Source organism: Chenopodium album, chromosome 14 (genome assembly GCF_948465745.1).
Source record: "Chenopodium album chromosome 14, dcCheAlbu1.1, whole genome shotgun sequence".
In the NCBI taxonomy this organism is placed as follows: domain Eukaryota; kingdom Viridiplantae; phylum Streptophyta; class Magnoliopsida; order Caryophyllales; family Amaranthaceae; genus Chenopodium; species Chenopodium album.
In genome coordinates this window covers 278,252-304,858 of record NC_137847.1, presented here as the reverse complement: position 1 = coordinate 304,858, position 26,607 = coordinate 278,252, and the positions used below count along the sequence as shown (strand labels likewise).

The 26,607-nt window shown below is 35.5% G+C and overlaps 3 protein-coding genes and 1 pseudogene across 3 annotated transcripts; 1 reads left to right on the top strand and 3 right to left on the bottom strand.

Moving 5' to 3' along the window:
- Positions 1-9,051: 9,051 nt before the first annotated feature.
- LOC145579660 (berberine bridge enzyme-like 10 pseudogene) lies at positions 9,052-10,983 on the bottom strand (annotated as a pseudogene).
- Positions 10,984-11,823: 840 nt separating this feature from the next.
- On the top strand, positions 11,824-13,792 carry LOC145579741 (peptidyl-prolyl cis-trans isomerase CYP28, chloroplastic-like). The gene is made up of 2 exons (XM_081636982.1): positions 11,824-12,767; positions 13,389-13,792. The coding sequence occupies exons 1-2, from the start codon at positions 11,975-11,977 to the stop codon at positions 13,595-13,597; spliced, it is 1,002 nt and encodes a 333-aa protein (XP_081493108.1). The 5' UTR covers positions 11,824-11,974; the 3' UTR covers positions 13,598-13,792.
- Positions 13,793-14,255: 463 nt separating this feature from the next.
- LOC145579658 (RAF-like serine/threonine-protein kinase 20) lies at positions 14,256-21,863 on the bottom strand. Its single transcript, XM_081636895.1, has 10 exons — positions 19,412-21,863; positions 19,148-19,332; positions 18,964-19,032; positions 18,731-18,883; positions 18,482-18,645; positions 18,215-18,362; positions 16,306-16,428; positions 16,130-16,217; positions 15,046-15,729; positions 14,256-14,711 (listed from the first exon to the last, which is right to left on the bottom strand). The coding sequence occupies exons 1-9, from the start codon at positions 21,861-21,863 to the stop codon at positions 15,527-15,529; spliced, it is 3,585 nt and encodes a 1,194-aa protein (XP_081493021.1). The 3' UTR covers positions 14,256-14,711; positions 15,046-15,526.
- Positions 14,322-14,747, bottom strand: LOC145579659 (uncharacterized). The gene has a single exon (XM_081636896.1). It carries the CDS (start codon positions 14,745-14,747, stop codon positions 14,322-14,324), a length of 426 nt encoding a protein of 141 aa, XP_081493022.1.
- Positions 21,864-26,607: the final 4,744 nt, after the last annotated feature.

Here is a 26,607-nt window from a genome sequence, read left to right as displayed (position 1 = left end):
ATTTTTTAAAAAAGGAATTGTATCAAGCAGAGTGAGTGGACTAGTCTAGTAGAGATATTTAAAGTCTGGGTTTGAATGAATAGTTTAAGATGGTGGAAATGAAGGACAAAGCCAACTGCTAACAATATAATATAGTGCATGTGACAGATGTATGGCCGGCCCGGACCCGTTTGAGGCCCGGCTTTCCAGCTCTCAAATTTGGACTTCTTCTTTCCTTTTGGGGTGAGGGGACCGTTGGGCGACTTCACTTAACTTTTTCTCCCTAAAACTCAAACCTCTCTCTTTACTTTACGTTTCAAAACTATTCTGCAGTGTGTTTTGTATCAAGTGCTCAATCTTTGACGAGTGTTCCGTCACTTCCGTATACAATGTCGACATCGGTTGAGCTCTTTATGGATCAACTACCTAAGTAGTACTTCAATTTAAAGTGCCACATTTATCATCTATACTATACGGAATACAAAAATTAGGTATTTGTTTGGTTGACAATAAAACACTGAAAGAAAAAAAAAATAAACATAAGCTATATGCGTGTTATTTATCACCGCTTTGTCAATTATTACCCGAAATTAGTAGTGTTAATGACTCTTTTTGTAGAGCTAATTAAAAGAAGTTGTATGTATTTTGTGAAGCAAGTCATATGGTAGGCTTAAAGTCGGTAAGATAAACTCTTCTACTAAACCAAAATATCTCATAGATCAACATGACTGAATTTACGGGCTAAATATCTTAAGAGTAGGGGAAGGGTGAAAGATGTTCTACCCTCAAAGGACCCTTAGTGAAGATTGGGCCCATAAAAGGCTCCACCCTTACCAATAGCATTAAGTAAAATTCTAGTCCATATCTTATATTCCATCTAAATACACTAAATTTACGTCAAAACTCTTTAGGCAGAGTTAAAGAATGATTACATTTCAAATGCTGTACAAAGTTAAAAATGTGCTAGCTTAACAGTTTGAAGAAACACATAAGAGTATAGTTTTCTGTATAAAGATATTTAAAATTCAAGGCCCTATTATCGTCACTTTATTTAAAAATCACTGAAATGAAATTATATGTACTAATTCTCTATGGAGTATTAATAATTACTAAGTAAACTGAAATTGATTTTATTGAAATTTTTAATAAACTGTAAATATATTTTACTAATTTTCTACAGAGTATTACTATTATATTTTAAGGTGAAATGGAACATAACCTTAATTTAAATCATTTAGAAATGAAAAGATGTTAAACAAATGTAAATAGAGACATGAAGTAATATACTCCGTGTTTAAACCGAACGAACCCAAAAAAGCTAAAGAAAGAAACGAAAAAAGCAGATTAGAAAAAAGAAAAAAGAAAAGGCGTGTTCCGGTAGTACGACAGCTATAATTTCTCGCAACCTCCCAAGTCCCAACTCCCTTTATGTTTCTCTATAAAACGCCTAAGGCCACCTTCCCTTTTATATTGTTAACAACAGTACAATAATTGATTTAGTCAAATATTTCTCTTCCCCCCCAAAAAAAAAAAACAAAAAACAAAATGGCAGCCTCAGATCAAGGGATGTTCCTGCAGCACTGTGTATTCGACGGCAGCATCTCCGGCAACAGTGAGATCCAACGGCGCCCCTATCACCGTAACTGCAGCTGCGCTCTGCATCGTTCTCGAGGTCGAGCTGCTTGTTCTCACTCTTGTTCACTCCCGAATGTCACTTACCCTATTCGACGAACCTGGAGCGAAGGAAGCTTGGCCCTGTCTTCTTCTTCTTTGTCTAATTCTTCTTCTTACAATAATCTTGCCAGCCTTTCTCTCTCTTCCTCTTCTTCCTCCTCTCAGATCTTTCATCAGTAATAATTTTTATTTTATTTTTTTAGTTAGCCGACTTTGGTTGTCTTCAGGTTTTTCTTTTAGAAGGGGTCCTATATCTTATGTATGTACCTACTACTACTGCCTGGAATACCGTTAGTTGTAATCTCCTTTCTCTTTCATCTATTCATTCTTTGTAGTTGTTAACATGTAAATAAAAATATATATGTTCATGATTTTAGTTTTTAATTGAATTGTTACATTAGTCATTCTTTTCACTGCTAAAGCATTTTCTGATTTCACTTCCTTGATACATGAACTAATACCTGTCTTAATGAATGATGTACCATCTTTACCGATGAATTTCATTATATTTTCATGCGTCATCTTTCCTAACGTTTTATGCACGGCGTTCCAACCAAAAAAACGGAGAAACTCATATAGTACAATATAAAAACCTGGCATCAAATGATAAAAATATCAACATTAATTATATATACTCAAGTTGTATGGAGCTAGGTGGTTGAGAGCTCGAGACATTTCTAGAAAATGCTGTCTCTTAATTATATTTTGTCGGTTAAGTTTAGTGAAAATGATAATCTTACATAAATAGTGCTAAACTCAAAATGATCAACATCGAAGATATTACACATTTTTTACTCCAAACGTTTAATTTTACTGTGACACTAGCTTAGGCCCGTGCCACGGCACGATAAGGGTCTGTTTTTTTCAGCTTAATTTCAATTCAGTTCAGTTTAGTTTAGTTCTTAATTTCCTTATCTCATAAACAATTTGTTTCAGCTCAGTTTAGTTTAGCTTCATTCAATTCGGTTCAACTCAGTTCAGTAAATCGGAACAAGCCCTAAGTCTAATTTTTTTCTTAAAAAAATAATTATGTCTAACAAATAAAAGTGATTCTTTAAAGTAATCTTTACTATCAATAATATAAATCAATTTTATTATGAAATATTACTTTTTTTGGACAAAATCTAATATTACTCTGTTTATAGATAACTAAAAAGGAGTTGAAATAATATGTTAGGTAAATGTATATAAAAGAATTATGAACACCAAATAAAAAGGAATATTTTTGTCATAAAGATAATATAAAAGATTTAGTATGATATTATTATAGTTGTATCAAATAATACACAAAAAAAAGGGTGTTTTGGAGCTGGGGGAAAAAATAGCACAGGATGTGACAAGTGTCACTCTCGGTGTCTGTTTTAGTATTAAGTTACTGAATTATTGATTGATTGATTATAAAATAAGTTTCAAATATACTTCTTTTGTTTTTTAAAATGCATAACTTTCTAAAAATGAGTGTATCAAATTAGATACATCAATTTTTTTTTGGGTATGTCTTGTATGTAGCTAGCTACACGGTGCGACCACATTTATTTATAAGGGTAATCTTTATTTATATGTATGATTAACCTCATTTTTTTCATAAGAATAACCCATGTAGTTCATAAAAGTGACTCAAATTCATTATACGAGTGAAATCAAGTAATTTAGAAATAAGTAACCATATTTGTTCATTCAAGTAACCCGTATTCCTTTGTTTTAAAAAAATGAAAGAATAGTTCCACTTTTTTTAAGAAAGTAACCCATTTTTCTCATTTAAGTAACTTACATACGTTAAGGTAATCTCATTTGCTCATCACCGTAACTCCCTATTACTTAATTATTTGCCTTATACTTCCTCCGTTTTTTTTTTTTTTTTTTTTTTTTTTTTTAGTTGCAACAGTTTGAATTTCCTTGTTCGAATTTGTTTTTGGTTAATTTTTATGGGTTTGATTTTCTTGTTTGAATTTCCTTGTTCGAATTCTTTTTCTAGTATAATTTTTTTTTGCTTGATTTTTATGGGTTTGATTTTCTGGATTTAATTTCCTTGTTTGAATTTTTTATTTAGTTAGTTTCTTTGGGTTTTGTTTGATTTTCGATTTGCTATTGTTTGATTTTTTATTCGTTTTTGTAGTTGTTATTGATTTTGTTTGATTGTTGCTGAGATTCGTTTATTTTCAGTTGTTTTTTTTTTATTTTTTTGCTGGGTGAGATTTATGGGGTGGCTGTTGGAGTTACGGGATTGGCTGGGTGAGATTTATGGAGTGGCCTGGTGTTTTCAAGGTGGCTGGGCGGTGTATTCTGGGTGGCTGGTGGTGTTTTAGGGTGGGCATTGGTGGTGGGGCTGGTTGTGAAGTACAGGAATTGGGTGCGATTATTATTGGTTTTTTTTTTCCACAATTTTAGCGACCGCTTATGACAATCGCTAATATGAAGATTTGCGAACGCTGATTGAACCAGTCGCAATTATTATTATTTGCGATCATTGTCTACACGGTCTTTGAAATGGATAAAAATGGTCGCAAAAAATCTGCGACCGTCAATCGGTCGTAATAATGGAATTTTGCGACCAGATGAATAGCGACCACCATATTAAACCGTTGACGGTCGCAATTATTTTCAGCGACCGTTTTTGCTATTTTCAACGACCGTCAAAGGCGGTCGCAATTTGACCGAATTTTAGTAGTGAAACCAACAAATTTTAGCTTTGACCCATGTAAATTAATTGATTAGTTCAATTTTGTAAAAATAACAAAAAATAAAAAATTTATAGGGTTATTAATATGGTATTATGATTCCCCCCTCCCTCCCTTTCGTATTGCTAATCTTTTTTTTTTTTTTTTTTTTTTTTTTTTTTGACAAAAGCAAAGGAGCTAAAAACTAATATAAACTAGACAAGGTAAGACGGCATTTCTTAGCTATGTCGTCTGCCCTCTTCACTTGTTCTCTCGGGACCTTTAAGATTGCACATCTTCGGAATGTTGCCCCTATTTCCTTAATCTCCCTAACCAACCACGTAATCTTAACATCCTTACACAAGTTATCCCGTAAGTTATTAAGTAGGGAGATGGAGTCAGAAAGCAAAAGAATACCATTTTCCCCCTGTGCTCTTGTCCATTTCATTGCTTCCAGGCATGCCCATGCTTCACACTGTGGTACTGATGAAGCTGCTCCACTAAGACCTCCTTCATCCATCAAGTTAGCCGAGTCATTCCCTACCACTGCCCATCCAACCCCTGCTTTTGCGGTCTTTTTATCCCAGGACCCATCCACTTCCACTATGAAATCATCATAACCAGTCCTGTCACTTCCGCTAATCAAAGTAACCCTTGAGTTTGGCACAAAAAATCAAAGCTCAAAGTTTTCGGGTTTTTAATTTGACCCTGCCCTATTGCACCAACAAGGCAACAAGTATAGAAAAGAACAATACTCCGCCTCCGTGGTACAAGTACATCAGCGAAAGCTACGTAGCTTGAACCATACCATGATTGCAAAGCACTAAATTAAAGTAGCTAGCTCTTCTTGATTAATTTCTTCCCATATACCTTTTTTGCATCTTCATTTTCCCCAATTGCACGCTACGGGTGCTGCAGTGGTTACGAAATTAGAAGGCACAAGAAAAATGCAAATAGAGTATGCATAGAATTAAACAAGCACAAATCTGATTCTATAAGCAAATGTAGCTCCTTTACAAATTACTATAATATATAATTTATTCACTAACGTTACTTCAATTGGAAAAAGCTTCACTAACACAAAAATGTATCTAATCTATCTTTAAATATGTAAGAGATTAATAGTCCACATCTTTCTAGAAAAGTTTTATTTTTTTTGTTTCAACAAAATCCAAATTAATGATTCTTCTATAGGACTTTAATCAATTTCCACTAAATGAATATCATAAGAAGCTTCCTTTCACGCGAGGTAAAAGCAATTCTCCAAAGTGTTCCTGTTTAATGTAATTAATCACATTTTTGATGTGATATTAAAAAAAACTTATGAAGATGGAATATTGATTCTCTTCCTTTTTACTATTCAAGACGATTAGTCGATTAGCACTTGAAAGAAGCCAATTTTGTCTATAGTTAATGAAGATACTATTAAATAAACTCGTAAAAAAGCAATCCAAAAAAGTTAATATCTCCTAGAGCGTTAGAGAAATTGCATGGAAGAAAGATAAAGGAAATATTGTGCACATCCGTTTTGTTTTTTTTTTTTTTTTTTTTTTTTTTTTTTTTTTTTTTCTCTTATTATATAGAGTTCTCACTAACAAGTTTGAACAAAAATCTAAACCTCATTAAGTAAATGACTCAAGTTCGAACAATTTATATATGTTCGCCTTGTTAATATATCCGTGAACAATTTTTCTCTTAAGTTCAATTAAAAGTTTGTCATTGTTCCATTTATAACTTGTTCAAACTCAAAATAATAATCCCAGTATAACTTTATCAAGAAATATAATTTTTAAAACAAACGTAATGTCATCAAATTTATTAATATTATATTATTTAATCTAGCTTTATCTTGTCTTGTTGAAGCTCGAACTCGGTTTTCAAAGGCAAATGACACTTTTTTGAACAAACTCAAACAAGCCAATTAAAATTGTAATGAGTTATACTCGAACGAGAATTTTAAAAAACTCCTTTTAGCTCAAGCGAGACCGTACGATAATAATTTTCACAGATTAGCTCAGTCGGATTAAAAATGACTGAATTAATTATAATCATCTATGTAGTCAAAGGCCTGTAAATTAATTCCGCCTTAGATTGTGGGTAATGTGGTCTTTTACCCTCCTCATGTGCTTAGAGTTTGTTTTGTTATAGCAACACCTTTTTCCCGTCTATAAGACTAGTATGATCCCGCAAGTTTCCCAACTTTCCCGGAGAGGAAAAGAAATCTTATTTGTTTCCTTCCCAACCACCTCAACCAAAAATACTCGTACATCCAAAAACAACCTTTATTTTGTTTGGTCTGGTCAGGTCAGATCAGATCATATCAAATCAATGGCGGGAAGCGGAGTAGGCAGCGATGAAGGGCTATTATTCCGCGGAGTATTTGAAGGATCCATTAGCGGTTCCCACTTAGAGATCGATCGTCGACCTTACCATAAGAACTGTACCTGCGCTCTTCACGGTTTATCAGGAGGAGGTGCCAAGTGTCACCATCATAAGCCACCCAAAGTCTCCTACCCAATCAAACGGTCATGGAGTGAAGGGTCCTTAGCTTTGTACTCTGCATCCGCTTCAGCGAATCCCTCCCCTTCATCCTCCCCTGCCGTTGATAAGGGTATCCCTCCTCCTCTTCCACGCACTTGTTCATCATCAACATTCTTCTCTACTAATCCTAATTAACAACTTTCGAGTTTTGACTCTAATTTTTTATTTTTATTTTTTTTTTAATTTTTTTTTTATTTTTTTTATTATTATTGGTCATTTGATCTTATGATTAATTACATAATAGTATGTTTGTTGTGCTAATGATCGATTTAAAAATATAATTATAAATTTTGGGGGTATATTTTGAATTATGAGGTGTAAAATCCGATGAGATCTGTAATACAGTGACAGCGTTAGTTAACGGGGCAAATTATAGCAATGGGACCCATGCTTTTGCCTTAATTATAGCATGAAATTGCTAATTTTTGTGGTATGCATGATTGATTATGTCAATTATTTTGAATATTACAAGTTTTACAACTCCTATAACACTCTTTATGCACTGTATTTGTTTTTTTAAGGGCTTTTTTTTTTTTTCGAGTGGTTTATTAGTGGGAAAAGAAAAATAATCTGTATGAAGGATCTGATAATCAATCATATACTTCGTTATTTGCTAGCTTGGAAATGAAGTTCCTGCAACTTTAATTAGTTGCAATCGTGCAATTCAATATCAAGAGTAATTTGCTTTGATAATGAAATATTAATTTGACTTAAATCTATGCATTCACATTTAGTCCATTTACAAATATATAGTGATATTAAAATGAAAGTATTTATTTAAAAAAATTAGTTATACACATACTAATTATGTTGATTTAAAAAACTAACAACCGTAAACAATAAAAGATATATACTCGTAACAAACGTCCCCTAATATATCAACTTTCGTTTCAATTGAGATAAGGATGTAAAGAGTAAATAATAATTGATTGAATTTTAATACTCCCTCCATTTCATAAGTTAGTCCCATTTATGTATATCGATGCAAATTTTTTTATTGTAAATATCTTTAATCTCACACAAGAAAAAATTATAAAAATTAGATATTAATAAAGTACTCATCGAGAAGAATAAAACTATATCTCAAATGACTATATTTGTTATTATATATAGAGAGAAATTTAGAAGATTCCCTCTAATTTTTAAGAGTTAAAAGATTCTAAATGGGACTAACATTATAAAACGGATGGAGTATTTCTTTGGATGCTCAGGGAGGCATGACCTCAACGAAAATAAAAAAGAACTAAACAAGAAAATTAAAAAAAGAAACATGAAAACTAAATAGAAGCTATTTGTATTCCTACGATGTCTGAAATATTTTGTACACACGACCCAAGTGTACCGTGAACCCAACGAATCCAAAATTAGTTTTTGCTCTGCATTTGATAATTAAATGAAAAACAATCCTCATGAAAACAAAATGCTCATGAGTGTACTGTGAACCTAGGTGTATGTAACAATCTCTTGACAAAAGGATTAAGCATAATTCCAAGGGTGGGATTTGAAGAATAAGCTCTTCTTTGATTGATTGGGCTACTTCTTCATTTGCTAGTAGTCCAATGTTCTATTGACCTCTCCATAAGAATGCCAAGCTTAACATCTCACTCTCGATATTAGATATTTCCAACAATTTAAGCTAATTATACACTCTAAAGATTAACTTAATGTTTGTATGAAGTAATATACTATAGAGTATGGACTTAGAATCCAAAAATAAGTGTAATCAATCAACAAAAAATATATACGTCTACATGTCGTATCTATAGACATGCATTGAAAAGTATAAACTTCCACGAGATTTATTCTTATAAGTTAGTCGAACATCAGAACATGGGCCGCACTTACGTTAAATATCCGCAAGACATGCTCATCAGCTCATGTGTTAGTGCCTTGTGATCTATCATGTGCAACCCCCCATTTTGGTTTTAGTGATATTGGAATATAAAAATAACTATTCATGTGCTAATATTGCCCAATGATACTATGAATGAAATCAAGCCATTATAGAATCAGGGTCAATCGTATAATTTTTTCTAGATTTTTGAATACATTATTCTGTTAAGTCAAACATATTATGGTTAAATATATAGCGTAGTTTTATACGAGTATAAGCTAATACCAAGTGCCATATTACATAGGTATATAAAATAATACCAATTACCAAATGATTGTATTATTACATTAAGAATTGGGAGAATAGTAAATTTATAAGATAGATCAAAATAATTATTACATAGGCAAACGTAAAAGACCGTTGTAACCTTTTTTAAAGTCCGTATTATCCAACAACATATAGAGTGTTGGGATACTTTGCTCATGGGAGAAAAAATTAGTAGGATCAACCCTAGTTTTTACCATCACCAACTTGGGAAAATTACCTTTGAAGTATTTCTCCCAAGAAGATCCAATATCCAAATCCACATAATTAAGGACAGCTTCTCTTGGAGAATCAGACGCAAACTGTCCCATAAATTCATACAAGTCGTTAGCCTTGTTCAAGTAAAATTCATCCATGCCATCCTCAACCCATAACAAGTCATAGAAGATCATAAACGAGTTCCCCTTTCGATGAGCAAAAGGGACTGCAGATTCGTCGATCTCATCCATCCTTCCTCCAAAAGGAGTCCACTCCATATACACGACGCCCGTTTGCATGATCTTTTCCCACATTTTGGGTAGAGCTGCTTCAGGGATTGGCTTCTTGATCAAGTCCCCCTTGATCTTACGATAAAATGGATGTTTTATGTCGTAGTTTAGTAAGATTTCGCGTGGGGTACCTTGAGGAATGTGATGCCAAAACATTGCGGAATCAATCCATGTCATCTCCTTGCAATCCTCTCGCGTTATTCCCAGCTCAGGGAAGCTTTTGTCCATGATCTGAAGGAGGCTCTCTCTATCTCCAAGAAACATCGAGATGAAGGACGCTTTTATTGAAAGGTTACCCGATGTCGTTGTTGGATACACGCTTGATTCTGCCCTTATCAGTAGATCTTTGGGGAGCTTGTGAGCTATGTTTTGCCATTTGTATAACATGTGATTTACTCCTGTTGGGATATTAAACTTGTCAAATAAATGTATATTTCAAGTATATATTAAATTAAAATAAAACAAATCTCAAAGTTTTGGTATATATAGTTCACTTAATTAAAATCAATGACAGACTTCCTAAAATAATGCAAATACGAAATTTACATTGCGATTATAAGAGAGAGTACTAATTCAACAACTTCTAGCATAAGTTGCCTACGAGTAATAACAATAACAATGTAGTATCAAACATGTACGAATTGCTCCCTATATTATAGCACGTACCTGGAGTATTGACATCTTTGTCGACATTGAAGACAGTGACGGTAGGAGGTACACGAACAAGACGAAGCTTCCAAGCCAAGATGACCCCGAAACTAGAGCCTCCACCACCGCGAATGGCCCAGAAGAAGTCCTCGCCCATTGCTTCCCTATCGAGAATCTTTCCATTGGCATCCACAACACGAGCATCGACAATGTTGTCGACAGACAAGCCATACTTTCTCATCAAGGCCCCATATCCTCCCCCACTAAAGTGTCCCCCTGCACCGACGGTGGGGCACACTCCTGCAGGGAAGGCATGGACAGGGCTCTTCTCCGCAATACGATAGTAAATCTGGCCTAAAGTGGCCCCTGATTGAACCCATGCTGTTTCATCATTGATGTCAATCTCTACCTTGTTGAGGTTGAACAAATCGAGTAAGATGAAAGGAAAGGGGGCCGTGTAAGAGATTCCCTCGAAGTCATGGCCCCCGCTCCTAGTCTTGATCTTAAGACCATTGGCTCGAGCGCAAGTGACCACAGCAGGCACATTGAGCTCGCTCTTAGGAGCTAGAATGAGCGAGGGCTTGCGAGTGGTTGATTGTTGATATCGAAGGTTGTAAATATGGTTGTCGAGGAGTTCCTGGAAGGAGGAGTTAGTTGGGGTGTATATAACATCGGAGATAGGGTAATTTAAAGGACGGGATTGTTTCCCTAGGCATTGGATAAAGGCATCGATGATTGTATCATCATCAACAACAATATTATTGGCTGCTGATGATGATGATGGTATGACTACAAGTATAGAAATGATGATGAGTAGCAACAAATTCCAGTTTGCCATGACTCTATGAGTTAATAATTGTTTTTCAGTTGCGGAACTTATATAGTTATATACAACTACCAGTAATATATATACTTTACATTTAAATAAATAAATAGTGATTGTACCAAAACAATTAAATAATAAATGATTAATATAGCTCTAGCTCCCATCTACTACTGCTTCCTCTTGTCCATGTGCAGCACGGGGGTTAGTCTCCAAGAGATTATTGTATGATTTTTCTATAATCACATTCTAATTAATTAACAAATTCATTTCTTTTGACTTTAATTTCTTAATCATGTTAGTTTTTGTTTACTCCCACAGATTATATGATGATACATGTGGGGCTACAGCAACATTAACCACTTCTCTGATCTATAGAATAATAGATTGTTCAATTGCTAAACTATATATGCACAAATATATATGGATGCATGTTTCTTAGCTTCAACAATTAAGATATCAATTTTGATTACAACAATATGTAGCTATAAATCTTATAACGTGTAACCTGCAAAATGATTCATCTACATCATATTCTTGCCTTTTGGTTATACGGTCAATTAACCTATTATATTAAACTAAAATCTTAATTGATATCGTCAATTTTAGCAATAAAGACTTTCATTCTATTTTATATGTTTAAAAAGATTATATCGATTTTTTAGTGTTAGCTCCAACTTGTAAAATCTTTTTGAATGAGACCGGTCAGATCTGGCCATTATAAATCCGGTCACCACTTTTTTTTTTTTTTTTTTTTTTTTTTTCCTTCATATTTCTAGATTCTTTAGGAAGGACCAAAGAAAAAGAGAAAAAAGCAAAGGGAAATAGTAAAGTGGTAGAAAAGGGGGAGGCATTTTTGGTACACTAGTTTGATCCAAAATCCAAATAGAAAAAGGCCCTACTTATCTTAAGTGAAAGGCTAGCAGAAGCTTAGAGCTCCAATCACCAATCTTTCCCTTTCTCTCCCCCACTCCAATACACAAATGTAAAGCTAATACAACGAACAATGTTCATCAGTTTCTATTCTGCAAGATTTCTTCCTCATGTATTGCCTCCCCAACATCAACAACATAGGAATCTTACTACTACTACTACTAATACCATTTCCTCTTCTTTGTCATCTCCTCATCACCAACATAACACTACTAGCCCAAGTCCAATCCCAACCCCAACCCCAACCCCATACCGCGATGCTCAAACCACTCGCCGCTCCATCCTCCTCCTCTCTACCGCCCTCTCTCTTCCTACACCACCCTCCTCGGCTGCCAATGCTCCTCCACTAGACACCACCATTACTGACCGGGTCTTCTTAGACTTTAGTGTTTGTCCAAACTACTTTCGAAACCCAACTCAAGGCCAGACCCAAGATGAACCTCTATGCGCCGATTCTGAGCTCATGGGCCGTGTTGTATTGGGCCTCTATGGGAAAATTGTTCCCATCACGGTCTCCAATTTCAAGGCCATGTGCGTTGGGCCTATGGGGTACAAGAATACATTGGTTCATAAGATCCTCCCGGGCCAATTCTTAGTGGCAGGTCGGCAAGGGAGGAAAGATAAAGGAGAGGTGGTGCCACCTTCTTCTGGTCTAGTCCGGAATACGGAGACAGTTGACTCTCGGGCTTTTATGTTGGAGCATTCGAGGCCCGGTGTTCTTTCCTTGTGCTTGTCTGAGAATGATGATGAAGATGATATTAAACTAGACCCAAATTATCACAATGTGGAATTCTTGATTACTACTGGACCTGGCCCATGTCCAGAGCTAGATGGTAGGAACATCGTCTTCGGGAGTGTCCTTGAAGGTACGTTTTACTATAACTGATTTTTATTTTGTTTACTTAAAGCTAGCTAATAAATGGAAATGCACAAGTATCATTCTACGGGTAATAGTTTCTAGGAAGCATAAAGCCTAACATGTTGTCTTTATATGATTATTTAGTAATTAAAATAGACGACCATATAGAGTATCAACGCGTTTGGGAAAGTAAAATGAACAAGGGAATAAGTATTGCATGGTTCAAATTTGGATCAAATCTAGTTTCTATATATGAAGGTATAAACCTTACCGTGTTCCATAATTTGTATAGGAACGAATTGTCTGACCTTTCATTACCTTTGAGAAGATAAATAGTATTAGTATATATGCCTATATACAGGTGAATGAGTATCCCAAATATTTTTCTTTCAAGTTTTATGATTGCCTATGTAATTATGTATGTAGTAGACTAGTAGTAGTTGTAGGAGATGATCTTATTTTGCATCAATAAAACCAATGATCGGGAAAATATATAATCCTCTTACCTTCCCGCTCAACATGAGTGGTCGATGTTCCCATCCTTAGCCTTCTCTCCTAGACGGACATTATGTATGATAGCATAAAAACAAGATTGCATGTAGTTTAATGGTGGAAAATTTGGAAGCAGGGATGGATATAGTGAGAGCAATATCATCTGCACCAACATACAAACCGGCTGAAAGGATAAGGCAATTGAATGACTTGGCAGGATTTCTTGGAGACGAAAGAGCCCAAATTGCTCGAACTTTTTGGAATCGTCCTCTTAAGTCTATATATATCAGCGATTGTGGTGAAGTCAAAGTTACTAAACCTTCACTCACTCCTTCCCTCCCATAATCTCACTTCCCTTTACTTGAGCCGATTTCAATACTATTTTATTGGACTGTAATGTTGGTGAGAGGAAGGCATAGTTTATACAAACATGTGAATACATTGAGCTACCTATATATGGTTTCTTTGCCATTCATTACAGTTACAGTGTAAATCAACTTTCAAATAAATAAGTGGTATTTAAAATTTCAGTCATGAAAATATTAGAGTTCAAATGTTGCCTGTCTTTATGAGTAAGTTATAGATTCACTCTTTTGTAGTACCGGTTTAAAGGTGTTGGGGTAATATTAATTAACCCTGTTCCGGTTTAAAGGTGTTGGGGTAATATTGGTGGAAGTACGTACTGCAGATTAATTAGCTTAATTGACAAGCTATTCTAAATAATTAGTAGTAAACCTGTAGGTTGATCATGTCAAATATCTAGTGTACAGTTTTGGATATTTTGCTCATTGCTTATTTGCTTACCAACTCAAGTCAACATTTTGCAAAATTGACAAGGGCAGTTATGGGAATCAATTCTTATGGGTACTATCTCATCGCCTTCAATCATTTGATTCATTTCTTAGACTATACGAGAATCATAATTGCTTTTGTGCAAAACTGATTGGATTAGAAAACAATGACTTAGTATGTAATAGGCATAAATTTCAAACATTGATAGAAGTCAATTAAACAGGCAAATCCCCGAATCAAATTAATTTTGAGCATATACATCATTCACAGAAGTCAATTAAGTAGATGATCTAGGCTTGTCATGAAGAGCAACCGGGGGAGCAAACCTAGATGAGAAACCAAGGTTGCCATCTTTATCATCGTCGTAATTGCCATTATCGAAATTAAGAGTATAATCGAAAGAGTTGTATTGAAAATCATTCCTCTTCTTATTATTAAAGTAGCCACCAATTTTCCTAAGGAAATTCTTCCACTTGGGTCCCGCAACCAACTCTGACACCTCTCTTAACTTCTTTACCTGTCTCATCATCCATGACTCCCCCTCTTCCCGCCTTTCCGGCAGCAGATGCAGTCGATCACCGCTGTTTGTTACATGTGTTTGGCTCGTGAACACCCCAAAACTTCGAAAGCAACCACATCCTTGTTCCTCTGACTCGAGCTCACCAGCCTGCATCAAGAAAGCATTTTCTTGAGGTGTAGCCATAAAAGGATCAGAGGGAAGAAAATAAGAGGGAATATTGAGGTAGGATGAATGGAGAAGTTAACTTTTTATATGATTAAGCGGAGAAGGAAAGAAAGAAGGGAGAGGAAGCATCAAAGAAAATGGCAACTTCAAGTCTAAAATGGCGAACGCGGGAGGGTTTTCATTTTTTCAAAGGGATGCTGACTTTGACTTGTGGTTCACGTGCTACTATTAAATTTTATAACTCGTAATTTTGAAAGCAAACTCGGACATAATTTCTCCGAAAATGATAACTATTTGAATCAGAATTTAATACAACCTTCTATTCCCGGTGCTGTCTGGGTGTTTTTATCCCTCAGGGCTGCTACTGTATCCACACGGATTTCCACGAGGGCCACCGGGTATAACCTATTAACCTGCCGTAATACAGAATCAGTCTTTTTCTTTCTTGCATTATGAGCCTTACACTTGATCACATATCCCTTTTCACGTTGCAAAAAAACATGGAGTCAGATACCTTCAAACCCCCCAAAAATGAGGCTATGTGTGCTATCCACCAAAAAAAAAAAAAAAAAAAAAAAAAGAAAAGAAAGAAAATGTAGTAAATCAATGCCTATTCAACAATTCTATTTTCTTCTCCTTTTTCTTTTTCTTTTCTTTTTTTTTTTTTTTTTTTTTGGTGGGGTGGGGGGTATCCACATGGACCATATCCATAAGACCATAATGACATGTTTCCGGAGACCAATATACATAATCCAACCATGCATCAGCTAAATGACAACCAAAAAGATAAAAACCAACTAGGTGTTTGTTCTTGTAGTTGTAACTGGCGTTTGCCCCTTTGCTGGAATCTTGGCAGCCATACAGCGCAACTCATTAGCAATTTCAGTGAAGTTCGGCCTCTGTGATGGGTCTGCAGCCCAGCATCTTTCCATCAGTGATCTCCAATCTGGGTCACAATTCACTGGGACTGGTGGCCTCAAGGTGTTGCTCACAATTCCTCCTAATTTCATGTTACAAAACAAAATGGAGTCAGAAATACCTACATTATTCAAACCCAAAACCCTTTCCAGATATAAATTTTCACAAGGGAAAAGAATCTACGGCTGTCACAAAGTTTAGTACCCTTCACGAGGGTCCTCTATATAACGATATTAACACACAAGAAAAATTTGCAACACTACGGGAGGCCAACCGAAAAGGCTTGGACCTCATTAGTTCTACTATCATCTACCATAAGCAAATAAGTAATTCAGTCACTCAACATCATTTTTTGTCATGTTTCTCCTGCAAGTTATTGTCATCCTGACAGAAAGAGTGAGCATCCCCCCTCCAAAAAAAAAAAAAAAAAACCTACGAAACCATGCAACATAACTCACAGAGAAAAGATTTTTAAGAATTACCAATAATAGCCCCATAGTGCAGGTCAGCATATGGCTCTTCTCCAGTAAGAAGCTCCCACAAAACAATACCAAAAGAGAACACGTCAACCTAGACATATGACAAATCTTAAAATTTAGCACTAGATTACAGCTGCCAGAAATTAATTAAAATCATTTGGTTATAGAAAAATGACAACCTTCTCAGAGACCAGACTGCTGCTGCCACTCAGCAGCTCAGGTGCCATCCAAGGAAGGGTACCTCGTACTCCCCCTGATATTAATGTTTGACATTTCACTTTGGATAGACCTAAATCCCCGACCTGCAATCAAAGAGGGAGTCATATTACTTCATAGTGCTAAATCAAAATCTCATTCTAGTTCAGCATACAGCATGCGATACATCAAATTTTCCGTACTGTCCAGTAAAACCTTTTGTCCTCCAGTAGAAAAAAAAAAAAAAACAATTAAACAAGGCATGCCAACGAGGCAATGTTATGGTACAGCTATAGCTCTTAAGTACTTAGATAACAGAAAGGAACACAGAACCCAAGAGATGTACTGTTTTTCAGCGTAAACTGTTCCCTGTAGCAACTTTACTTTTTACCTATAGAGATTGTTAGCAGAGTAAGTCACAATGATGGAGCGCTCAGTGGCGCCACCAACCCAGCCACCAAAAAAAAAAAAAAAAAAAAAGAAAAAAAAAAGAAAAGAAAAGAAACTGCATAACATCCAAGATCCCCACACTCTACTCTCCCCCACCTTCCCCCTAAACACACACAGAGAATAGAAAGTCATATGAGTTAACATATTCCATTTTTTTTTTCTATTTGACGTACGATGTCAAGTCAGCTATAATCAATTCAAAAATTACTTACTAGAAGAATCCTATCACTGAGAACCATGCAAGACAAATTTGGTATAGTAAACCAATCATTTGTTGGAAAAGGATGTTTCAATAGTAAACCATACACCACCAAAAAAATATTATTTAGACCTTAACTTATGAAGCGGGGCGGGGGGAACATGATGAGGAGTATAGCTTTCAGTGCTCCAAGCCACGGATAGTACACTGAACTGTGAAGCTATGGCAGATCACAAAGGCACCGCTAAGCAAATCTAGAAATAGAAACAAGAATGTTGATACAGTTTTTGTGTGTGATACTACTAATTAAGATTAGCCCTTTCCTGCTAGTTTTACAAGGAACTCCAGAATTGCAATGTCATTAGAATAATAGAAGATGTCACATCACTAATAAGGAAAGCATAAAAGACTATAAAATCACAACTGTGAAGCAGCATCCACAAATCTTTCTTACTCTTATGCATAAACTCAATTGTCAACCAAAGAGTAACCTTGCATTATTTCAAGAAGTCAGGTTCGGACTTGAAATATAGAATCTCACATGCCAAAGTCAACTGTTTACAAATAACTTACAAAAATCATTAGGTACAAGTGACCTCTGCATGCAGTCTTAGATAACTTAAAATAATAGGGCTCAATGGCTCATGCTCTAATCATTATTTCTCAAACCTGCAAATTTCTCAATCTACTTGCACATTATATGTTTGACACCGACCTTTGAAATGCAACTGTGCTATGGTAAATTGATAACGAGCATATTAATAGGCCATGTTGGACACAGAGCTCATAATACTTTCCGCTTGTCAAGTTCCATAGCACAAAGTAACAAGTTACAACAGACATACAAGCTATAAAAAGCATAGAATTTTTTTTTTTAAAAAAAAAAAAAGGTATATGCTCTTTCATACACACACACACTCCATCCCCCCAAAGGCCCAAACCTGATTACCTGAATTACGAGATGAAGGCAAGAAAAGAGGAAAAGAGTTTGTTTGAAGGAAGGAAAAATTAGAATCCATATAGCAAACATGAATGTATTCTTAGTTTCTTACTTTTGAGCTTTGTCACTTGACATTTTCCCAAATTCCAAGCTCCAACACCAGGAAAGAAGAAAGCATAGATTGACACAAACAAAGACCCATAATTACTTTTACAACCTTGATCATAGATTTATAGTACAATCAACAAGAATATGCTAATCTAGAACAAATTTCTCATCGTGAACTCAGCGATAAGCAACTGACCTTGCATATGGGTCTATGTGGATCTCGAAGATTGACAAGCAAGTTGTCACTCTTAAGGTCAAAGTGCACTATATTTTTTGAGTGTAGATATTCCATTCCAAATGCTACATCCATGGCAATCAAATGCCGCTTCCTCTTGTCAAGGTTTCTGAAATGAATATAGTGTCAATATGTTGATCTGAGGATTGCGTGTGAGGAAGAAACACAAGATGCCCAACAATATTAGCAAATAATACAGGCTTAGAGTAGTAATGTCAGTACACTTACTTTTCATTCTTCTGCAAAGCAGTTCTAAGAGAACCATTAACCATGAACTCAGTAACTGTAGCCACAGATTCACCAGGACCATCAAGCACAACACCATAGAAAGCTACCACATTTGGATGGTGCAAGTCAGCTAGTTTAATGGCTTCATTCCAAAAGTCATCTCTCTGAAAAAAAAAGGTATTAAATTAAGCAAATGGAACAATACAAGAACATAGTAACACATGACAAGAGTGATGAATAGCCTATAACCATGCGTTCTTGTTCGGGAGGCTTTCCAGCAAAACACCTATCATTGATTCGTTTAATAGCAACATCAGTTCCTCTCCATTTTCCGTGATAAACAGTGCCAAAGGTGCCAGAACCAAGTTCCCGCAATTCTTCAAGATCACCATTCTTAATAATCTGTGACATATCAGCAGCAAGATAAGTTTTCTAGTGGAATATTAACACCATAAACAATGATATACTACTAAATGATTCACCTGTAAACGACCAAGGCCATCTGAGAGTGGAAACCCAAAGTTAGCCTTATCGGATTTAATATTCATGGCCTGTTGTAAAAGGAAGGAACACATACACGTAGGACAAACGTTAACAGGAAAGAAAAGGTAATAATAATATTTGTACCCTTATCCTTTCTGTAACAAAATTCTACATATAAATCACCTCCATCTTAGTCTGTAGAGCAGCATCACTATTAGTCTGACCTTCAATCATATGGCTCACTTCAGAAAAACTTGTTTCTTGTGATGAAAAGTCAACATTTGATGGCACAGATGAGTGGAGAACTGAAGCCGCAACCCCTTCAGCTGTCGCTTGCAGCTGTTGTTTGATCCGCTCTTCAGCTGAGCCTTCAATAAACACTTAAGGGTCAACAAATGAATAATATAGACACAAAATTGGCTTAGATAAGTAGGCTAAATATCTAACCTTTGCCTGATTGAACTTGTTCAGTTGTCGATTGAACATCAACAAAATTTGCATCTGCACTCAATTCTCCATTTTGACGATTATCAGCAGTAGATGTCTCTCTTTTTGTAGCACTTTTACTAGGTTTAGGAGGGGGGAACTGAGTCTCATGACGCATATTCCAGGGGTCTTGGTTACTAAACAATGAGTTCACAGAATCATTCCCAACGGCACCCCAGTTATGGGGGGATGTTGAAGACTGCATATTACTGTTTGAAGCAATAGTCTCAGGATATCTTGTAGCATCAGGTCTCAGATCACTACTGGGTGATATTTCATTACACTGATATTGAACTTCAGAAACGGAAGATGGCAAAATTTCACTTTGGTTCATCTGGCTTGCCTCCTGAAGTAGTGCAGGTCTAATGAAGGAAGAACTTGCCAATGGCTCTCTCACTAATGTGTGAGAAGGCACCTGCTCCGAAAATTCATCTTCCCGAAGTTGATCAATATGGGACTTGCCCTGTTCATTACTAGGAAGAACATCAGCAGGTTTCACTTGGAGATTCTCTTTTCTGAGATCCATTGGTCTAATTTGATCATTTGAGATAGCAGGCCTTATGGCATCATCCCTAAATGCCAAGCTCGTAACTTTTCCAGAATAGTCTACTGTCGTTTCAGGAACAAAATGTTCAGGAGCATGGTAAGCAACACCAGTGGGAGCAGTATTGTCACCATTGACAGGTTGACTCACTAAATGCTGCAGGATACCATCTTCAGGACATGACACGGGGGCGCTGAAAGGAGTCTGCGCATCACTTACTAACCCCATCAATACCTGATTCTGTGCAGCTGCATGCAATCTATTAAGATCATCCAGACGAAGGCTTTGATAAATCAGGTTTGTATCAGAAACATTGGTTGTGTGACTATTGTTCTGATCATGTACAACAGTATCAGAATGTGCATGAGGCAGTGCCTTTTGGCACATATAGCAATCTGCTGTTGTAGGGACTACCTGTTGATGCGTCACCCATCCCTTTGAGAAGGCTGCATGGTCTTGTGGAGGGACTTGGGGCCACCCGTAACCTCCACCAACCGGGGCTTGATATGCATTATTATAGTTAGGTTCGGCAACAACTCTCTGTGAAGGCTGTACAATTGGCTGACGAATATTGGGATTCATGCTCATATGGGAATTAGTGGGAGCCATTGTCATCTGTACTGCACCAGGTACAAACTGTTGGTTCATTAAATGTGGGGAATCACGATATTGTGGATGAATGAGTATGGGTCTCGGAGTACCCATAACTTGGGGATTTGCATAAACCACATGTGAAGCACCACGACTCAATGCATCTTGGCGAGGATCTATATACCCACCTAAATAGGGGGGAGTGTGAGGTTGGAAATTCATGCCTGGTTGCTGAAAATCATATCCCAGGGGCTGTTGTTGCCCATGTGCAGGTACAGGAACTACTCTCTCCACCTCAATCTCTGGCTGTGAAGTTGCTGAGTGAGGAACTATCAAGGAAGGGGCAGAAACATCCAATCTAGGGGTGTTATCATAAGAACCAGCAGAATCACTTCGCGGAGAGAACATGCTGGCAGATGGCGGTCCACTGACATCGTGACCAATTGCTGTCTCAAAGACCTCTGACCCACTAACATCAGAATTCTGAGTTGAAGCTACACTTGCAATGCTTTCCTTCCTTGTGATACCACCAACAATACCTTCTGCGACTCCATTGACGGCATCCACATATCTCTGCCCAGTATCTTGCAACCCCTGCAGGTGCACCACACCAGAAGGATCAAGCTCTGAAGCAGAGAACAAAAACACCCTTAGCTTGGCAGACCCATCAGGAGACCTCTCTTGCAACTTCTCAAACTCCTCCATCATATTATCAAGATCATCAGAGCAAGAAACAGAAACTAAGGCATCAAGATCTTCATCAGGGAGCTGATACTTGATCACCACAGGTTGCTCACATGTATCCGCCATCTTCTGAACCAACTCCCCAAAAGTTACATCCCTCCTAACACTAATAATCCGAGTTTGGCCACCAACATATCTAAGCATTCCATCACTAGGACGAGGGAGTATCTTCCCCCCAAAACTACACAAGAATTTAACTTTCTTCCCTGATACAGAATCATCCGCTCCATCCACATTCACTTGATCAGGACCCTTATGGGTTACATTTCCACTACCACTCCCACTCCCACTCCTACCCCCACCAACTCGGGCCCCCAAATTTGGGTTGTAGGCATACCCTGATGAGCTAATGCTAGCACTACTACTAGGAGGTGGTGGGCCCATGGGAGACTGCATTCGCGGCGCCCACCAGGTAGCGGGGCCCAGATTCGGCCCACCTGAATTTACAAACCCCATGCCTGGGATCCCAGCACCAGAACCATCAGTGAAGAATACCGGCATTGAAGGAGGACTAGCGACGTCGACTCGGGGCATGTTTGGGTAAAATCCGTCAGAGGGCCTACCTGAGGTGGTGACAGGTGATGGGGCAATGCGGGTTTCATCGGCAACACCACGAACTACATTTAAGGGTCTTAGATCTGCTGACATCGAGTTCTGATCAAATGTCATCTTTATTACACTAGATTTACACAAATCACCGGAATTTTCCCCAAATTAACCTACATGAGAAAATTTATGGCGAATTTTATTAATTAAATTAAATGCTAAAATTTTAAACTTTATCAAATTAATTAAAATAATAGCTCAGGGTATGTAAATCAACAATTGCCAGCTGAATTGAACCAAAAACTAACAGCCAAAAGGGTATATCTAATATTAATAATACTAGTAAGCAAGAAAATCCAAAAAGAAAAAAAAAAAAAAAAAAAACACAGAAATTGATAAAGAAAGACTTAGGAGAATACCCAATTTGATGAGACAAAGGATGAGATATCAAATTAGCATCAACCGGCACCGCTTTGATTCTTGACTCCTTTCTGTCTCTTCTTGTTGTTCTTCCCCTTCCTCTTCCACTTCTATTTTCTGGGTTCTAAGATTTCAGTTCTTTGGGTAATTCTTAATTCTGAATTAATGTAAAAAAATACCCTTTATTTAAAAATTAATAATATGTCGAGAAAGAGGAAAGAAATTGGAAAAAGAAAATGATTTCGAATTTGTAGGAAAGTTGAGTATGAGAAGAGGGTGTCGAAGGAAGTTAGGTTTTAAGGTTGGCAGAAAAAATAGAGAGAAGAATGAGGAGTGTTATTGGAAAACGAAGGCACGTGGATGGATGGCTTAATGTACTTTGTCTAATTACTCTTTTTATCCTCTCTTTTAACTTCTTTTGGACTCTCCTTGTGGACCCAACTTTCCTAGTATTTAGCCCTGTGACTTTTACTACTTTTGTCAATTCTAATTTCATTTCGTTTTGCTATGTTTATCATCTACTATTGCTTTCATGCTCATTGGTCAAAACACCCACCATCATTTATGCTCTTCAACAAAATCCCATTATTTTTTATCTCTTTGATCATTATAATTATGTGTTGTATACTTCGTATTGTATTATACATATTATGTATGTTGATCGTTCACTAAATATTTCTCCCTCCGTTTCTAAATACTTGCTCCATTTTCCCATGCGTAGAGTTATAGGAGAAATTGGAAAAAGTACTTCCTCCGTTTCATAATATGGCTCTTGTTTACGAAATAGGAGGAAAAAGTGAATGGAGTACATTAATAAAATTGAAAAATACAATTATAGACAAAAGTTAAAAAGAGAAAGCAGAAAAAAAGTACAAGAAATGTGTAAAATTCAAGGGTAATTTAGGATGTACCATGAATAAAGTTAAAAAAATTGAGAGTATAATAGTCTTTACATACTATCCAAAAATAGAAACAGGAACAACAATTTTGATCTCCAAAATAGAAAAACCGGAACTATATTATGGGACGAAGGGAGTAATAAAATATGGACGTAGTGGGGTAGGTGGAAGTATAAAAAATTGTAAAAAAGCAAAAGTAATGGAGAAAATTGGAGGAAAAGGGAGTATGAAATTAATAAAACATGATTTATGATAGGTCCACTAGGTAAGAGAAATTAATTAAATACAAGTATTGTTAAAATTTTCCAAATAAGAAAATTGAGCAAGTATTTAAAAACGGCCGAAAATAAAAAGTGGAACAAGTATTTAAAAATAGAGGGAGTATTACAGAGTATTTTGTATATATTATGTTGGTCTTTTACTCCTTATAGATATTTCACAAAGATGGAATAATTATAGGCTTATGGGAATAGAGGTAATTTATAGTATTGTATATTAAATATATCGGATAGATTCATTTTCTGTTAAAGCTGTGCTCCATTGATCTAAACGGCTAAACCTTTTTCACTAAAATGGATTAGACTTAATTTTTCAGGTCATGTTTACACCTTATTGGGCCATATATATAAACCCTATTTAGAATTAACTATTTTTAAAGTTAATTAAGCATACAATGCAGGTTAATTCATACAAATCTACAATATATATTTGTTTTCTTAATTATAAATGTCTACAATATAAACCCTCGAAAGACAGGGTTTTTCTTCTTCTTTAGGAGGATTTAGTTCCTTTAAAAGGCCGGATTTTTCTTCTCTCTTTTGAGGAAGGATTTGCTTTTTTATTTCATAGATTGCTATAGAGTTGTTTCATGGGTAAAATTTTGTGCGGGATCAAAAAAGAGGTTAATATTCCAATTACAATCTAGCGAATCAGACGGAGATTTTCTGAATGGCTACAACAGATCGATAGACCCCCTTGCCGATGAAAGCTGTAAATCACAGCAATATGAAAGAGGGTATGAAGAATGTACGATACAACAACGATCGTAGCTTTGCTTACAAAATGTTTTTATTTGATTCAATTATTATGTATTTATTAGATCTAAATCTCTTTGTAGAAGTCGTATAACTTTATTTATGAATCAATTTTATTTCAAAAAAAAAAAATGTCTATAAGAGGTAGGAATTTTCTAACCTACATCAATTTAAATTGAATTCTTATTGCAAATAAAAAATAAAATAAAAATCATTTGATGAGTTTAATATTTTTTTTTTCTATTTCCCTACACTTTGTGCATGTTTTATTTTGATTCATTATAACTCTTACTCCATTTTAATCTACAATTACTTACCAAACAATAATAGTCGTAGTTGATCTAATATCTATTTTTTTAAAAAAAAAAAGTTGATCTAATATGGTGCGATGGGCCAAATCTTTTTCTTGGGTCAAGTCAACTTTAATATATCTAGCATACCTTTTTACTAAATAATAAGTTATATGATAGTAACTAGTAAGCACATGTGAAAGGTCCAACATTCACTATGACCAATTGACCATACATTTGGACTCACCTTGGTCTTAATAGTTAATACCAGGGTAACAATTTACTAGCTTAATATTTTGAAATAATCAATTCATTTTTTTTTTTTTGAAAGATGAAATAATCAATTCATATCAAAGAGGTGAAATTGAATTTTTACTACCTAATTTGATTGAACAAACTCTTGCCACACCAAGAGGTAGAAAATAAAATAAACTGTAGCTAATTGATAGACAATAATAAAAAAGAAATAACCCACACGCATAATAATTATGCATTTATGCATATATGGTACGTACATGTATTGATTAAGATGTGTGGATAAATGTATGAAGTTTCTTTTTGAACTTTCCAACTGAAAGCTCATAATGTTGACTGATGGATAGCAACATGTTATTTTTCACCAAACCAAATAAAAACAAAACCCAAAAAAATCTTCGGCCTACTTGAAGCTGCAAATCTAGAATAGTAAGTTTATACTCCCTCCGTTCCACAATGATGTTCTTGTTTTGACTTTTTGACTTTTTTAAGAAAGAGAGAATCTTCTAAATTTCTCTTAATTTATAAGAATAAATATAGTCATGTGGGATCTAATTTGATTCGTCTTAGTGAGTAGATTATTAATATCTAACTTTTATAATTTTTGCTAGTGTGAGATTAAAGATATTTGCGGTCAAAGTTGGGTCAAAATTTGCATCGATTTACGAAACAGGAACATCATTATGAAACGGAGGGAGTATTTACTTAAATTTAAGCACATAATTAAATGGGACCTTTAATTTACGTGTGACAAACACTTCAGGGGACCAATTCAAAAGTGTTTAATTAATGCTTTTGATTTCTTTAAAAACTAAAATTGAATGCTTTTAATTTGTACTCATAATCTCCAGGCTTCTTTTACCTAAGAGTCCTATGACTATATTATTCTAAAAGATACAACAATGAGGTATTTGGTACGTATATATAGTCCCTACCATTGTCATTATTAATGCATGATTCAAGGAAAATAAAATGTTAGTATGCTTAAGTAAACTTTGAACTTTCATTTGGTACGTAATAGCAGATATTTAGTCTGCTTAAATAAACTTTAAACTTTTATTGTAAACTCCAACTCGTACAAGTTTAGTTAAGCTTGTATTTATTATAATCTAGCAATGGCTCTAATAATTAGTATACGATTCTTATATACACTTGGTTCAATGGTTTATTAGAGTCAGAGTCTCGTACTTTCGTGATAAGCTTAGCTTTATTAGTTTCTTAATGATGATACTAAAAATTTAAGAAACCCACAAATTTTATCTAATCCTTGAAGTTTAGCTGCCTTTAATTTACATCAATTTTTTTTGGTGTTTTTATCTGGTTCATCCTTAGTTTTTGGCTAATTGATTTGAATTTGAGGCTCAATTCTGAATGGTTAGATTTTAGTCCCGTCTTGTGGGAATAGAACATACATGCGTTTCTCTCTACTAAGTGCGGCCCTAATCACCAATACACCAATAACCAATTGGTTTTAATTTACGTCAATACGTCATATCTCAAAAGGTCTTTAATAATACCACCATGCTGTGGAGTATGGAACTTAGAAAATCAATGATATAAGCATTATTGTCAACAAATTCTTAAAATATGCTCGATGACATCCCAAAAATTGTGAACTTAAATTTGAAACCAGCAAAATAGTGTGGGTGATCATGCTGCACTTGAGTGAACAAGTGTTACTTTAACTCGGAAATAATATCAAAACCTTTGTAAACAGATTAATGTTGACTACTTTTGCAAAACGATATAAAAGTAATATGATTATTCTATGCTTAAAAGGCAAACCGCGTACTAATTACTGATTGGGGGGGGGGGGGGATAAATTAGGAGCGAA

Excerpts from the sequence above, each read along its gene's own strand:
- LOC145579741 (XM_081636982.1), top strand. The coding sequence starts at position 11,975 with ATGTTCATCAGTTTCTATTCTGCAAGATTTCTTCCTCATGTATTGCCT. Across the intron at positions 12,768-13,388 it reads CTTCGGGAGTGTCCTTGAAG|GGATGGATATAGTGAGAGCA; the intron begins GTACGTTTTACT and ends ATTTGGAAGCAG.
- LOC145579659 (XM_081636896.1), bottom strand. The coding sequence starts at position 14,747 with ATGGCTACACCTCAAGAAAATGCTTTCTTGATGCAGGCTGGTGAGCTC.
- LOC145579658 (XM_081636895.1), bottom strand. The coding sequence starts at position 21,863 with ATGCCCCGAGTCGACGTCGCTAGTCCTCCTTCAATGCCGGTATTCTTC. Across the intron at positions 18,646-18,730 it reads CTCCCGAACAAGAACGCATG|AGAGATGACTTTTGGAATGA; the intron begins GTTATAGGCTAT and ends TTTTTTTTTCAG. Across the intron at positions 15,730-16,129 it reads GCACTATGGGGCTATTATTG|GAGGAATTGTGAGCAACACC; the intron begins GTAATTCTTAAA and ends ACATGAAATTAG.